This window comes from Aegilops tauschii, chromosome 6 (assembly GCF_002575655.3).
Source record: "Aegilops tauschii subsp. strangulata cultivar AL8/78 chromosome 6, Aet v6.0, whole genome shotgun sequence".
Taxonomy (NCBI): Eukaryota; Viridiplantae; Streptophyta; class Magnoliopsida; order Poales; family Poaceae; genus Aegilops; species Aegilops tauschii.
Genome location: NC_053040.3, coordinates 462,671,174 through 462,688,350, shown reverse-complemented (window position 1 = coordinate 462,688,350; position 17,177 = coordinate 462,671,174). Strand labels below are relative to the sequence as shown.

Below are 17,177 nucleotides of genomic sequence, written 5' to 3'. Positions count from 1 at the left end.
AGTGCATCTTCAACACTGAAGACAATGGCCCCGTCACCAACGCTGATGCTAAGGATGAGGATGACTCTCCTCCCACTTACTGCTTCATGGCACGAGGTGCCAAGGTAAACTCACGCGATGCTTACTTTCAAACATCAAGTGAAGATGACTCTGAATGTGAATCTAAACCTAGCTACAAAACACTTGCTAAAATTGCAACTGAACAACAAACTGCTATGGAACATATTCAAAAGTTGCTAGATAAAAGCAATGACCTGTTGGATGCGGGAATGACCCAATCTCAGTCCTTAATTGAAGACATTAAAAATCTTCATGTTAAGTACGAGGAACTTGAAAGTCATCATGAAACTCTCTCAGCTACTCATGAGAAGCTTTCCTATGATTATCTTCAAAGGAAGCAAGAACTTGAGAACCTGAGAGCGTCTCATGAATATCTTCAAAAGGAGAACGAGTCACTCCGCGCTCAACAGATCAGTTTCACCCAGGAAGGATTTGAACCACCATGTATAAAATGTCTTGAGCGTGATAATGTTGTCTTTGTTGCTGAATGTTCTACTGCTGCTACCGTTGCAATATCTTCAACTGCTGATGTGGTAACTAACCCCTCTATTGAGGATCCCACCACTATTGCTGATGAGAATGCCAGGTTGAAGACATTGCTTGAGACAGGAATGTACAAAAGTCTCAAAGGGCATCAGACACTGTGTGATGTCCTCAAGAAACAGATTCTGAACCGAAACCCTAGGAAAGAGGGTGTTGGGTTCGAGAGGAAAATGAATGTTGATGGTTCTTATTGGAAGCCTGAGCAGTACCCCAAAACCACATGGGTTGCTGCAAAGGGACCTTCAGTGGATCCATCTACTTTATCTGGCTTCACTTGTGCTAACCGATTATCATTGATGAATCCTTTGATGCAAACTATAAACTGTTTAAGAATCAGAATGGTGAAGTGTTTGCCAGGTATATTGGTACTAACTGCAGGAATGGACCACCTTTGAAGAAGATCTGGGTGCCCAAAAGTTGTCTTGAGAATCTTCCTGTGAATTTCATCATGACGCCACCTAGAAAGAAGACAAACCCCAGACCAAAGGCTTCATATGGTCCAAAGGCTTCATACAGATAGAGGTCTCACCAGAGTCACCCTAACACCAATGTTTTGCAGGGAAACCATACTCAGGCCTATGAATATGAGTGAGTTTCATCAAACCGCTATGTTCATAAGACCAAGAACTTTTCTGCTTATTCTTATGAGTATTATTCACCACCTGCAAGGCTATTTGCTAGGGCTCCAAAGCCGAAGTTCTCATATGCTGCACTTAGACTCATTGCTTCCAAGCCACCCCTGAAAATGTGGGTGGTTAAGAAAAATTAACTCTCTTTTGCACGGAAAGGTCTCCAGCCAAAAATCAAAGGCGTCTGATGCTTATGCTGGGGACCTAAAACATCTTGTGGGGCGCAAGATAAAATGCCCAAATGGTCTTACTATGTATTTTGTTCGAGGATTCCTTGACAAACATCCTATTTACCCTAATAACCAAGATCTGAACTTTCATAACCCGCTTGTTCGTCAAATGTTTATGCTTCACAATACCCTTGGTGAAGCCTATCCCCCAAACTACACTGTAGGGTATGACACCATAGGCTTCAGAATGGATTATGGACAGTGGATGCACTAACCACATGACTGGTGATCGAAGTCTTCTCATGGATTCAACCCTACGTCCATCTGAGAAGAGTCACATCACATTTGCTGACACTGGTAAAAGCAAGGTATTGGGTCTAGGTAGAGTTGCAATCTAAAGGATCAGCAGATGGATAAAGTGATGCTTGTTGAATCCCTTGGTTTCAACTTAATGTCTGTCTCAATGCTTTGTGATCTGAACATGATTGTGATATTTGGAAAATATCGTTGCCTTGTTCTTATGGAATCTGACAAATCTCTAGTCTTTGAAGAGTATCGAAAAGACGATCTGTACATGGTAGATTTCTCAGCAGGACCACAGTTGGCCGTATGTCTTCTAGCAAAAGCTTCAGAGTGCTAGCTCTGGCATCGGAGGCTAGGGCATGCCGGCATGAGGAACTTGTACACTCTTGCAAAGAAGAAGCATGTCGTAGGCATCGAGGGCGTCAAGTTCAAGAAGGATCATCCGTGTGGTGCCTGCGAAGCTGGAAAGATGACTAGGGCCAAGCATCCCTCGAAGACAATCATGACGACATCTCATCCCTTCGAGCTGCTTCACATGGACTTATTTGGCTGTACTCACTACTCTACCCTTACTACCACTGCTTGCCTCTATGGCTTCGTTATTGTTGATGATTACTCAAGATATACATGGGTGCACATAATCCTCTACAAGAATGAAGTGTAGGATGTCTTCAGACGATTCGCCAATCGTGCCATGACGAACTATGGCATCAAGATCAAGCACATCAGGAGTGACAATGGCACAGAATTCAAGAACACCGGCCTTATCTTGATACATTGGGCATCACACATGAGTTCTCAGCTCCATACACACCTCAGCAGAATGGCATCGTGGAGCGCAAGAACAGAACCCTCATAGATGGCACGGACGATGCTTGATGAGTACAAGACTCCAAGAAAGTTCTGGCCTGAAGCCATTGATACTGCATGCCACGTCATCAACCGTGTTTATCTTCACAAGCTTCTAAAGAAGACATCCTATGAGCTTCTAACTGGTAAGAAGCCAAATGTTAGTTACTTCGGAGTATTTGGTGCTGGGTACTGGATCAAGGATCCACATCACACTTCAAAATTTGCACCGAAAGCACATGAAGTTTTTATGCTTGGATACGGAAAGGACTCGCACTCCTACAGAGTCTTCAATCTCTTTCACTATAAAGTGGTTGAAACTGTGGATGTGCGGTTTGATGAGACTAACGGCTCGCAAAGAGAGCACCTGCCAAATGTGCTAGATGAAGCCTCACAGAGTGAATCTATCAAGCTTATGGGTACTGGAGAAATCATACCTTCAGAGGCACATGCTGAAGAAGAAATCATCATTTCTGCACCAAGTCAACCCGAAGACACTGCTCAGCCTGAAGTCAATGCTGAAGATGAAGACAATGATTAGCAAGGGCAAAATCTTCGTCCAGTTCATCCTCGTGTTGCAAATGAAGTACAGATTGAGAAGATAATTGATAGCAACAATGCACCTGGTCCACTCACTCGTTCAAGAGCAACACAGCTAGCAAATTTCTGTGGGCACTCTGCATTTGTCTCTATATCAGAACCAAAGAAAGTTGATGAAGCCTTCATGGAACTTGAATGGATTCAAGCTATGCAAGAAGAGCTTCAACAGTTCGAGCTGAACAATGTATGGGATTGTTTAAGCGTCCTGATCCTCGCAAGCATAACATCATAGGCACCAAATGAATCTATCGTAACAAACAAGATGAGCATGGTCAAGTTGTCAGAAACAAGGCTCGTCTCGTTGCTCAAGGTTACACTCAAGTAGAAGGGATTGACTTCGATGAAACATTTGCTCCCATGGCTAGACTTGAAGCCATTCGCATACTGCTACCTATGCCAACCATCACAACATTCTTCTATACCAAATGGATGTAAAAAGTGCCTTTCTCAACGGCAAAATTGAAGAAGAAGTGTATGTTGCACAACCACCTGGTTTTGAAGACCCAAGGCATCCTGACATGGTATACAAGCTCAACAAGGCACTGTATGGCCTTAAACAAGCCCCTCGTGCTTGGTATGACACACTCAAAGACTTCCTGAAGAGCACAGGCTTCAAACCTGGTTCCCTGGATCCCACTCTGTTCACGAAGACATACGATGGTGAACTGTTTGCGTGCCAGATCTATGTGGATGACATTATCTTCGGCTGCACTGACAAGAGATACAATGATGAGTTTGGACATATGATGCAAGAGCAATATCAGATGTCCATGATGGATGAGCTGAAATTCTTCCTCGGTCTTCAAATCCGTCAGCAGAGCAACGACATCTTTATATCACAAGAGAAATACCTCAAAGAATGCCTGAAGAAGTTTGGAATGCAAGATTGCAAAGGATACATGACGCCAATGCCAACCAAAGGTCAATTGGGTCCCGACGACAATGGTAAAGAGTTCGATCAAAAGGTATACCGCTCCATGATTGGTTCTTTACTCTATTTATGTGCATCTAGGCCAGATATAATGCTTAGCATTTGCATGTGTGCCCGATTCCAAGCGGCACCAAAGTAATCACATCACTTAGCTGTGAAGTGAATTCTTCGATATTTGGCTTACACCCGAACACTAGGATTATGTTATCCAAAGGGCTCAGAGTTTGATCTAGTTGGATTCTCAGATGCTGATTATGTTGGTGACAAGGTTGATCGCAAGTCCACATCAGGCACATGTCACTTTCTTGGACGATCTCTTGTCTGTTGGTCTTCGAAGAAGCAGAACTGTGTATCCCTCTCCACTGCTGAGTCTGAATATATTGCTGCTAGATCTTGCTGCGCTCAGCTTCTATGGATGAAGAAAACTCTCAAGGACTATGGCATCCACCTGAAGCAAGTGCCACTCTACTGCGACAATGAAAGCGCCATCAAGATTGCCAACAACCCAGTCCAGCACTCGAAAACAAAGCACATTCAGATCTGTCATCAATTTCTCAGAGATCATGTCATGAAGGAAGATATTGATATCATTCACGTCAACACTGAAGAGCAATTGGCAGATATCTTCACAAATCCCTTGGATGAGAAAAGGTTTTGCAAGTTGCGGTGTGAGCTAAATATCTTAGAATCCTCAAATGTCCTGTAACTGGACACACATCCTAACGCTTATGCATGTTAATGACTTAGATGTGCAACACACGAAGTAACATATATCTTCAATCAATGAAGACATACACTCTAAGTGTGAATACATTAACGCGGAATTTGACTTCGGAGCGCCATGATAATTGTGCGCCGTGTCGAAGTCTAATACTTCCTATACGGCGGGTAACGCCACCACCAAATTCTTATTGAAGTGTTTCATTTGGCGTCATAATTGCATAGTCTTCGCATTTGGTTTGTCTTCAACATTGATTTGACTTCGAGGTTTATCTTCGCAATATTGAGTTGGTCTGATATATAAATATATATATGTGTGTTCTGTCCTCTACAGCATTCACTTATAGCTATGTCTTCATACTTGTTTTTTCTTGATCTAAGTGAATGTGATCGGACCCTAACCCCTTGTGTGCTTCTACCTCAAATTCTATCTATCTAAGTCATATGCAATCTGTTGAAACCTGTCAAATGTCTTCTCTGAGTCCTTGTCAGTAGAAGACACAGAGACAAACATTTAAATCTGTTTTAATGACATATCTTTTTTGCCTGAATATCGGAGAAGCCGGAATGACCACCTGACAATCCAGGCATGCGTGGGAACATGGAACAACTTCCAATAAGTTGCATGCAGGCCACGTGTCCTTCAGATGTGAACCGCTAGGGGCACCTTCGTAATTGCGTTGTGTTGTCCCTTTCCTTATAAATACGCACACCTCGCAGTCAATATCTCTTCTTCCACCTCGCCACCTCGCTCAAACCCTAGCGCCTCCACTAGTTCGCGTTGACGCCGAAGACAAAGCGCTTAACTGTCGCGACCTCTTCGACGCCGTCCTCACGCCGGCCGCAGACCTCGACCTCTCCATCGCCGCCGTAGGTGTCTTCCGCCGCCAAGTTAGGGCGCGAGAGATTGAACTGCTCGGCTTCTAACTCTGCCTGGTCTAGCAGTTCGTCAGCGGTAATTAAATCTCACTTTTTACTGCCTTTTCGATCCGTCAAATCCATCCACCTCAACCAAAAGTGGTTTCTTCACTTCCAAGTTTGGATCTGTCGTTATCTGCATCTCATATCATGCTAAGAATATTCACTTATGCTTCATACCTAGTTAGATTCCTCACTTGTACTTATTCATGGATTCGTACAAATCTGGAACCAACTCTCTTCAAATAAGTGAATGTCTTCGCTCTATGAGGTCAATGTCTTCAAACTAATTTTTCTTCAAAATCTTCTGAGAATGCATATGACCTCTTACCCTTCCCTCGCATCTCTAATGCTGTCACAGGTACATGTTCGTGGGAGAATCCCTTGGTTCTCATAGTCTGCATTCATTTGCAGAGTTCTTACAGCATCATATTCACTCCCCTGAAGCCAGCTCTTGTCTGACCAGTAGAAGGAAGTCATTCATTGTTCTGAAGCCATTCAGTCTGAATATCATGGCCACAGAAAAATCTGTCAGGAAAGGTGGCAGGCAGCGCAGAGGCAACACAGCACTAGATCTGCCTCCAGATCTATATGAAATGTACAAAACTGATCCAAAGGAGAACTACAACTAGCACAAGACCCGAATCCAATGGATTCGAAGATATTGGGCAGAACAGTGGTTCAAGTACAAGTTCGTCACTGCCGAATATGCTGAGAAGAACGCCATCAAGCGCCCATGGGGCGATATACAGTACAGGAACCTGCAGCCAAAGTCGAAGCCTGAAGCTATTGCCCAAGGTTTCTACCCATGCATGGTCTGAGGACCGAAGCCTGAGAATGCCGACCCATCATCCATGTTATGGTGTCGTGAAGACAATCTCTTTAAGCGCAACTATCAGTTTGCCAAGGAGTCAGCTACAAAGAACAAGAAGGATCTTGGACTCAACTTCAACCCTGGTCCATCTGCTCCTAGGCCGGATGGTACACGTGATGCCAATCCAAATGTCATCAGCCCCTTCACCAGCTTCGATGGGATCCTCTCCCACATTGTTGCCCAGAGGGCCATTGTGGAGCAATCAGCTGAAGACGCAGACTTCGAAGATGCGCCTACTCCACCGAAGCAAAAGAAAAGGAAGTCAAAAGCTTCGAAGCCCTCTGCCACACCACAAGCTTCGACTGTGAAGCCCTTGACCACTGCACCTCCTGAACTCAGTGTGCAGTCTGAAGATTTGTCTCGTGTCTCCAAAAAGGCCGAGAAGTCCAATAAAACCAAGAAGTCCAAGAAGATTTCTGGGCATGGTCTGACTCCTGTTGCCGTTCTGCGCAATGAGGAACACACCATTGATCTTTCAAGTGATGAAGATCTTGGTGATGAAGCACTTGAGATGCTGATTAAGAGCAAGCAAGAGGCAGAGATCTTCAACGATCTGCCCCTCTTTGATGTTGACATTCTGAACAACTTCATCGATGAGTGGTTCGATGACCAAAGCATCAGTATTGACGATCTTCAGCTGCCTATGGACATCAGCGTCACATTCCACGGAGCCATTGCTAATGAATTGGCCTTTGCTCAGAAATTCGTCGAGCTGAAAAACAAGATCGATTATGAGAAGGCACACTTCAAGAAAAACATGGCCAAGCTCAGTGTGGCAGATGTTCAAATCTTCAAGAAGATGATGCATGAGCTCAAAGAAGAGTTCCACAAGAAGCGTGATGAAGCTAAAGGATCACGAGAGCGCATGAAGTACTTCGCAGAGAAATGTGTTCAAGCCCACAATGAAGCTGAAAAGCGAAAGGCCCTTGGGCGTCCTGGCATCGACCCCAGGATGGCTGCCAAGCAAAAGAAGAAGTCTGTTGCGGCCCAAACTGAAGCATCAAGGCAGGAAGAACCTCACATTGTTTTCCCTGCTAGCATGACTAGCTTGAAGCCAAAGGTCACCTCAGCAGCTTCAGAGCTGAAGAAAACAAGGGAAGCTGAAGCTGAAGCCAGGAAACGCAAGCACAAGGATGCTTCTGATGATGCCCCATCCAAGAAGAAATTGAAGACAAAGTCTTCAAAGAAAGAGCGTGCTGCGGCCTCTGAGCCCCTCATTGTTGAACCCATTTCTGTTGCTCTTCCAGCCTAAAACAACCAAGAGCGTCATCTTGTGATCCATGAGCCTGCTTCCACAGAGGCTCCAGAAGATGAAGAAGTTCCAGCTGTTGACCCCATCACAGTTGAAGACATTGGTCATGATGACAATGTTAATGATGATGTAGTCCTCCCTCAACTCGAGCCCCAGTCGGTATCATCGCCTGCTCCAACGAGCAGTGAACTTATCAGCATTGGTCGTCCATTGATGTCAATTGCTTAGGATGACTCATGGGCCGAGCGCCCACAGCAAGACACCCTAGTACACGATGAGACACTAAGAACACCACCACCTCAAGTCACCACTCCGGTGCTTGACGACGACAACTACATGGTGCAGACCACTCCTTCACCAAAGGCGTCGCCCGCATTTTGCAGGCTTCGCAAAGGCCCCAGGCCACAGGTCACCATGTCGAGCATTGCAGAGGGGGAAGTACACCAAAGCTCAGTCGCACGTCAAGTGTTTCCTGAAGCCACCCCCACTGTGAATGTCTCTGAGTCTGAAGCCAAAGTTGCTGAAGACATTCCGGTTGCATCAGCCGATGAAGATAAAGGAGAAAGAGAAGAAGAAAGAGTTGCCACACCCCCATCTATAGATCAAGTCATTATCGAGGAGAATGTGATTGTGCCAGACCCTCCTATTCTTGAACGAACGGAGGTTGAAAACATTGAGGCTGCCACAAACAACGCCGCTGAAGCCAATGACTTTGTCATGGCTGACGACAATGTGGAGCCTGAAGCTAATGTGAATGCTGAAGCCATTGTTCCACCTCCAAGGCCTCATACCATGGAACAAGCATTCAATCGTGAAGGTCAACTGGTCACTGTGAGATGGCCTATTATGGTTCCTCCTACTGCTCTCGGACCACAGTATGACTATCATGTGGAGCAGAGGCCACAAGTTCAAAAGCCCAAGCCTAGGCTGCCAAGGCTTCCGAGTACTGCAATGACACATGATTCCTTTAGCGTGCACAGCTTCAGAGAGCACAACACCTTCTTTGATAGTGCCAAGAATCCCTACACGAAGCCAAAGATCTCTTTCGAACGATTTTGGAGCCATCAACAGCGAAGCTACTACTCCTGCATTCTGTACAATCAAGAGCGCATCTTTCCACACATGCGTCTTGATTGTGAAGCTATTGCCAGGCTGCCCTGTCTTGAAGAAGCTCTTGACTGCTTCAGGGATGTAGGTCTTCTGCCATTTGTGATAGACAAAGAGCACTGGAATGAAGAGCTTCTGCTGCAGTTCTATGCCACACTCCATATTCGCTGCTACAACAGGGATCCGAAGACATGGATCCTTGAGTGGATGTTAGGTGATGTGCATCATGAAGCCAAATCTCAAGACATAATCGAGCTTACTTCCCTGCCCACTCCAGTTGAGTTGTACGAGCCTGGTTGTCAGCTTCATAGAAATGAACTGCAGAGTATTTTTCAGAGGCCTGAGCCAAATATGCGTCAGATGCTTAGTATGATGAAGCCATTGCCTCAAGATGCTAAATACCCCAAAGATTTCTTCGTGAAGGACCTCGAGTACTTTCCACGCACCGTATATCATATCCTGAGGCATACTCTATGGTCGATCAAGGGACATTCTTCTGAAGCCAAACTAGAAGGAACCATGAAGACTTTGGTGTTCTACATCATCAATGGCATCAGATTCAATACCCAGGATTTCTTCATCAGACAACTTGCTGCGTCTGGGATTGATCTGTTTGGCCTGAAGTTCTATGCTCCATGGGTGATGCACCTGATCAAGCTCCATTCCACTATTGACTATCAGCCCTCAGCGCGCAACCACATTGTTTTCCTGCCTGAGGTTGATCTGTCCATTGAAGCCATCTACCCTGAGCCTGCCAAGAAGCCTCTACATCTTCATAATGCTGATCATCAAAGCTTCACGCAACCAATGGAGGGAATTCTTGTTCCCAATGCCGCAACCCCCGTTTATCCTCTGGCTGGAAATATGAGAGTGCCCCATCGCGCCAAGACCGAAGCTACTACAAGTACGATTGCCCAAAGGCCTCGGAAGCGATCTCGTGTTCTCAATGACCGAGAGCTTCTTGTGGCCTTGCATCAGAAGCAGGATAAGCATCATGACTGGCTAAAGCGTCAAATGCAGAATATCTTGATGGATGTCAATCGCATTTGATACTTGGCCACCAAGAACTCGTTTCTTGCCCATGAAGCCTGTCGACGGTCCTGGAAGAGTCTCACACTGCTCTGTCCTGAAGACGATCTTCGCGAAGGTGGCTTCACTGAGGACTTCAAGTTTGACTCCAGGCCTCCACAAAATGCAAGCTGGCGCCGCACTCCCTCAATTGAAGATTCTGAGCGTTCATCTTCGGCTGCAACTGTTGTTGCGAGAGTCATCGATGAAGAAGACGACGCCACCTCACCGACCATGGCTGCACTGCATCTCGACACTGCGTCAGGCCTGTCTGCACCACCTAACTCCAAAGTCGACCCTGCTCCATCATCGGCACCTGATGGGAACGAATAGATACTCTATGTCTTCGAACCTTTTTGGTCATTACTGACAAAAGGGGGAGAAGCTTATGAGTTTATAGTCTTCAAGCGGGTCCTTATGGGTGGTTGCATTATTTTTTTGCTAAGTCTTTACAACTCTCGTCTTTTGATACATTTGGTTCTTTGAGTTGTAACACTTAAACCTGATGGTCGTCTGCTACTTCTTCTGCTACTTTGATGCAATGATAAATCCCGCATGAAGCCATTCCGCAGACGTCCATTTTTCATTATGCATGTCATTATCTTCGTTATCTCTTTATATGCATGATGAATTGTATTCATAAGTTAAATAGGATCTCCACAAGTAAAACCTGCCATGTGCATTTGCATTCAAAAACAAACTACTTATATGCACATCTTCATGGGGAGCCTTTTACTACTTACGAAGACAATCCCTTAATCCTTAACTTTCACATACTTTTATCCCCGTTGAAAACTTCAACCAGTTTATCATCAATCACCAAAAAGGGGGAGATTGTAAGTGCATCTAGTGCCACCCCTAGTTGGTTTTGGAGTATTGACGACAAACTTGGTTGAGGGACTAATGTGTTTGTGAGAATTGCAAGATAACACAGGTAGTAGTCACTTATTGATTCGGTTTACCTACCAGAGATGACCCTAAAAATGTGTGAAGACATTGAAGACAATGGTGGTCTGTGAAGATATTCACACTGAAGATTATGACATGAGAAGACATTCACGTGAAGACTATGGAGTGCGAAGACATAGTTGTTTCGTAGTTTCCTTTTCTTCTTTGTTGAGTCATAGGAACCACCGTACTGTTAAGTGGGCTCCAAGTGAACAAAGTCAGAGTGACTGATGTGATGCTCAACCAAAACCTATGTCTTCGAGCGAAGACAATGAGAGCAAATCTTATCCAGAGCTGGATGAGTCAGCTTTACTTGTAGCCCAAGTCAAGCTGCCGCGTGTGTTTGAAATCTGACCATTGGACACGTGTCAGTTCCTTAGTGACCCAGGGTCATTTCGGACAAATCAGGCCGGGTTGCCTCCTGGCTATAAATAGCCCACCCCCTAAACCATAAATTGGTGGCTGCTTAGAGTTAGTGCACGGCTTTTGTCGTTTGAGAGCAACCCTCCTCCGAAGCATTTGAGAGAGAGAGAGAGATCCTTGCGAGGACAAAGCCCAAAACACCCAGAGCCAAAGAGTGTTAGGCATCACTGAAGTCTTTCTGTCCGCGTGATCTGAAGACTTGTTACACTTGAGGACTATGAATCCTCCAGCCGGTTAGGCGTCTTCTGAGCATCCAAGAGCCATTGTGGATTGCCAGTGAACGAAGTCTGTGAAGGTTTGGAAGTCTACCTTGAAGACTTACCAGAGTGATTGGGCGAGGACTAAGTGTTCTTAGCTCAAGGGGAATAACGTGAAGACACGGTCTTCTGAGTTAAATCTCAGCCTCCCTAACCAGACGTACAGTTGTCACAGCAACTTGAACTGGTCTACCAAATCCTTGTCCTCACCAAGCAACTGGTTCTATCCTTCCCATCTCTTTACTTTACAGTTTGTCTTCGTGAAGTCATTGCCTGCTTGCATGATCTGATTGTCTTCACTGTGTGAAGACTGGTTGTTGTTTGGCTTCATACTATCTTCCATCCTGATCCATACTACCTAGCTGCTGATAGTCTTCGTACTTTCACTTCATTGCTTACTTGACTATGGCTTGTCTTGTGTAGTCTACCTTTCGCTGCATATCAATGGGTTCATTTCTATTGTTTGTCTTCAAAGCCCCCGTGTTTTGAAGACTTTCATAAAAACCGTCTATTCACCCCCCTCTAGTCGATAACTAGCACTTTCACATATAATATTTTTTTTCACTTTCCAACAATGTGTCATGCCTATTTTATGGCCTCCTTTTCAACTATTTCTAAAACTAAGAGTTAAGAAAAAAATACATCTGCTTCCCTAATGAACTCATTGCTCACACGCATCATTGGATGTGTAGCACAATGTAGCTGGGGATTTAACGCTCACCGAGTCAACTCTTTCAATAAACATATGAACTGTTAGAGCATCTACAGCCGGACGCCTCAAACCATCCCTCATACGCCTGCGGACGCGCCCGGTCAGTGACCAGACATGAGAGAAAAGGAAAAATGTGACCCAACCAGACCCCTCATATCATCCCTATACGCCCGGGTTGTCCGCGAACCCTCATATCCATCTTAAATATGGGGAGGATATGAGGGCTCGCGGACGCGCCCGGGCACGCTCGGGCAGTCCGCCACGTAGAACGCGGCCCCATCCCGGACCACCTTTTCTCTTTCTTTATTTATTCTTTTATTTCTCCCTCTTCGTCTCCACCAATCACGTGCAAGTGACTGGACATATGAGGAGAAAAATAAGGAGTGTGGTTGCGCGGACGGATAAATGAGGGCTCAAAACGGACACGCCCGGTCACTGACCCGGCGCGTCCGCGGGCGTTTAAGGGGTCATATTTGATATGTCCGGTTGTAGATGCTCTTACCTTGACATAAGGAATTTTCTAACGTGGGAATACAACATAGCACTGCCCTTTTGCTTAAAGAAAATAAACAAGTTTACAAACCACTAAAAAACCTATTTTCCCCATGATATTGGATGTCCAAAAAGTCATCTCCATCATGTTATAGTGGTCAAAACTATTTTCACATGAAAGCACATAGTTTTTCGAACTATTTCATGTAATAATAAATCCTCATAATAAAAGTGTGACTGCTTTTCACACGTGGCGTGATGAATTTGTATCCATCCACTTAAGAAAATGTAATTTCGTACGCCTGAGGCACTCTTCAAATACACAAATTTCACAGCCAAAAACTGCCGTGTCTCAGAAAACTTACAACAATCTCACTCTAGTATGTCTTTTTTTTTCATTCTTAAAAAAAAAAGTCCTTCTGTTCTCCAGGAGTCTGAACATTTTGCCAAGAAAAAAAGGAGTATGAGCCGTTACCAAAACGGATTCCGTTGGTTTTACCGTTAAACCGAAGCTTCTAATCTGTCCACGACGCACGCAAAGGCGCCCAACTGGGCTACGAAACGGGGAAGAAGCTACACGTAAAGCCATCCCACCGCCGAATATTTTCACTACTTTATTCCCGGACACGCACGCAGGCGGCGCAACCGAACTTCCCCTTCAGCCGCGGAGGAGAGAAAAAGAAAATCCGATTCCGGCGAGCGAGCAGGCGGCGGCGCCGGCGATGGCGAGCGGCTCGTCCCGGCCCCAGATTCTCTGCGTCTCCTTCAACCAGGACAACAGGTACGCGCGGGAGCGGGGCGGCGGGATATGCGCTCTCGTGCTCGATTCCGGCGGGTCTGGGGGGTCGGATTCGCCGGAGGGGAGCGCTGGGTCTGACTCTGGGTTTGCCTGTGCTTTGCTTCAGCATGTTCTCCGTCGGGACCAAGGAAGGGTTCAAGATTTTCGATGCCCGGACCGGGAGGCTCTGCAACGACAACAGTAAGGCTTGCTTCAGAGCTCTCCCCCTCATAGCAGTCGTTCACTGCGAATATCCAATTGTACTTAGAAGTTGGAACAAGTTAATTGTGTAGCTCCTAGTGTAAAACCGGCTACTTCTATGTAGAAGCTTATGCTGAACAATCAAGGTTGCTTTGTGCTTCCTGCCTAATTCAGACTAGTTGTGAACACAATCATTGTGCATTGGTAGAGGGTAGAACCAGATAGCAATGCAAATTCCCTTTCTGTCAACGCATTATTGGGTGACTAAACCCGCCTAGGCAATAACTATCGCTCTATGAATTTATCATAAATAGCTAATGCGTTAAACCGTATGTGCCTCTTCTGTGGTTGCAGAACTTGGAGGACTGAATGTCGTGGAGCTGTGGTTTGCTACGAACCTCATTGCTATGGTCGGAACTGGGGAGCAGGTATCTGACGCGCTCTTTTCCTCGTTTTCGTTCTATTTGTTCCCTGTTGTGCGGTTGAAGTTCGACGAATCGATTTGTTCGTTGTTGTGCGGTTGAAGTTTGAGGAATCAAGTTTTACATGGATGACGTGGTTGGTTCAAATTGCCTTTTGCAGCCTTCACGATCTCCTCGTCGCCTTTGCCTCTTCAATACCATTACAGGCGCCTCAAAGAAGGATCTGAACTTCAGGAGTACAATTTTGGCTGTTCGGTTTAGTAGAACGAGGTACACCACCAATCCTTCCTGTCTAGAAGAGACTGAGTACCCTAGATAGTATTTCACTCACCTGTTACTAATTAGGTCCATCTCTAGTTTGCCTGAGCACATTTAAGACTGTCGTACATTAGTGATAACTATGAGCCTAATTGGTTTGTTGCCAAAAGTTGGCATGCCAAATTTTGGCAACTGCCAAACATTGGCTAGAGATTGGTTGCATACCAATTTTCGTTGTCAATCTCACAGAAGGTTGCCAAATGTTGGCAACTTTTGGTTTTGCCAAATATTGGCAATGCCAAATATTGGTAGCAAACCAATCAGCCTCTATGTTCTTTATATATCCTGCAATTTGAGAAGAGAAGTCTAGCAGGTCCATTCTAATTAACAATGCTGTCAGAGATCATGACGCTTAATCATATGCTTCTATCTATTCCTCGCAAAAAGAAAATGTAAAAGATGCTTCTATCCATTAGTTCCTGACTTCCTGTGATAACATAATTTTTTACTTGTGTAATTGTTGTATGTCTATCGAGTTTTGGACCAGGGATGTTATGCATGCATTTTTCTCATTGAGTTTTATTATAAAAAAGGTTGTCACATTATGTGCAGGCTTATTGTTGTTTTGCAGGACAAGACCTTTATTTATGATCTAAACAGCACTCGTATCTTGGAGGAAATTGACACGGTACATAATCCTAAAGGTAAGCATCCTACCCAAAATTTTCAAATTGCGGCTCATACTACTATTCCAGACAATTATCTGGGGGCAACTCAGAAAGTATTTTTGAACTAGTTTTGCTTTGAAACAAAATTTGCTTTGCATATTTGCTGCTAACGTTGTTAATTTTAAATACCAGGCCTTTGTGCATTTGCTCCTAATTCAGAATGGTGTTATTTAGCCATCCCAGCGAGCACATCAAAAGGATCTGCTTTAGTGTATAAAGCATCAGAACCTGAATTAATATGCCAGGTAATTCACAGAAGGTTTAGTTCATTCTGTATCATTTGTACAGCCGAGTAAACATTATTACGTTTACGGATTTACACTTCTCCAAGTCATGGATCTTTCTTGAGAGAACCACTGTAAAAACCAACTACTCATTGATTATTTTGGATCTCATTGATTATTTTGAATCACTGAAAAGGCAATGGCCATGTAACTATGGTGGCATGCAATATTTTATTCATATATATGTGGATTTTTTTTGGAACCTATTTTTTTCTGGAATATAAATCAGAATAGGAAACTTTCAAGACAGGATTTTTTTCCCTACCGTTTTCAGTCAACTTTGGAGGCTTTAATCTCAACCCTAGTAATCTGAAGATATGTAAATGTCTTTCCACTGATATTTTTCCCTCTTTGTAATCGATCAACAGATAGACGCCCATGAGTCTCCATTAGCTGCAATGGCATTTTCTTCCAATGGCATGTACCTAGCAACAGCTTCTGAGAAGGGCACAATGATTAGGGTATATATCGTGGCACAAGCAACTAAGGTGAGCATTATTGATCTTTGTTCTACCACCATGATAAGCACTGTCATTCTGCCTAATATCGTTTTAAATTCTTACATCAACAGTCGCATAGTTTTCGGCGGGGAGCATATCCATCAACAATTTACTCGCTCTCATTTGGGCCATGCATCGACCGGCCTGATGTCCTTGCTGCCACAAGTTCATCAGGCTCTTTGCACATGTTTTTCCTTGACGCAGCCAGAAACGGAAGGTTACATTCAATTCTCAGCTATTGTAATTCGCGAACCACTTTTGTGGACATATTTTTGACGTGCTTCACTTTTCAGGAACCAAACAAATAAATTACTCGGTTCGATAATTCCTGGATCGAAAGCAATTTCCGACGCTTTGGATCCAGCTAATCATCATGTTATTCACAACATTGCCCCTGCAGAAACCAAGAGGTACATTTAAGATCTTCTGGCTCCGTCTGACCCTTCCCTGTGTTTCACTGCTAATCTAATCCTTTGGAATTGTAGCTGTCTAGCAGTACATAGCGTAGAATATTCCCAAAATTCCTCCAAGTTTCCTGATGTGAGGTAATAAATTCACGCATAATTCCACACAAGATGCATCTTGACATTTAATGCCTTCCAGATCATATTCATAAGCAATCGTAAATTTTTGCAGGACTGTAGTCTATGTTGTAACTCACGATGGATACTTCCGCGAGTACACGATAGGCACCACCAAGTCAAACGAATCTTCATGGGTTTTGGAGCGCGAATTCAGCCTGCTGGATACCGGTTATACTCAGAAACAGAATGAACACCACCATGTGGACTGACTTTGTCGGTTTGCCGACCCCGTTCCTTCCACTGACTGATGTAAATATCACGTGCAAGATGAGTGTATCCATAGGAAGACAGGCCTGGCCTAGGAATGGATCGGAGTGATCCAATATGACGTAGCATAGCACAGGATAGGTGTTGATTAAGCTTAATGTTGTGGGCATAAATTACAGATGTAAACATATATTGCTAACACATGAGTTCTAGCGTGTTTTATGTGATTGGCCTGGATTGTATTCATGACGACAAGCAGTTCTGTACAGATTCACCAGTGCATTCTTTCATGAATGCCAAATCCTACATCTTGCTGCACCAAGATATCCTTGCATCAGTTGGTAGTAATAGAGTACTCA

At 44.5% G+C, this 17,177-nt stretch overlaps 1 protein-coding gene across 1 annotated transcript; it reads left to right on the top strand.

Annotated features, from left to right (window-relative positions):
• Positions 1-13,396: 13,396 nt before the first annotated feature.
• Positions 13,397-17,063, top strand: LOC109755763 (autophagy-related protein 18b). The gene is made up of 11 exons (XM_020314655.3): positions 13,397-13,637; positions 13,762-13,835; positions 14,190-14,263; positions 14,418-14,527; positions 15,128-15,219; positions 15,376-15,488; positions 15,896-16,015; positions 16,099-16,244; positions 16,321-16,437; positions 16,513-16,572; positions 16,664-17,063. Exons 1-11 carry the CDS (start codon positions 13,579-13,581, stop codon positions 16,818-16,820), a joined length of 1,122 nt encoding a protein of 373 aa, XP_020170244.1. The 5' UTR covers positions 13,397-13,578; the 3' UTR covers positions 16,821-17,063.
• The last annotated feature ends 114 nt before the right edge of the window (positions 17,064-17,177 follow it).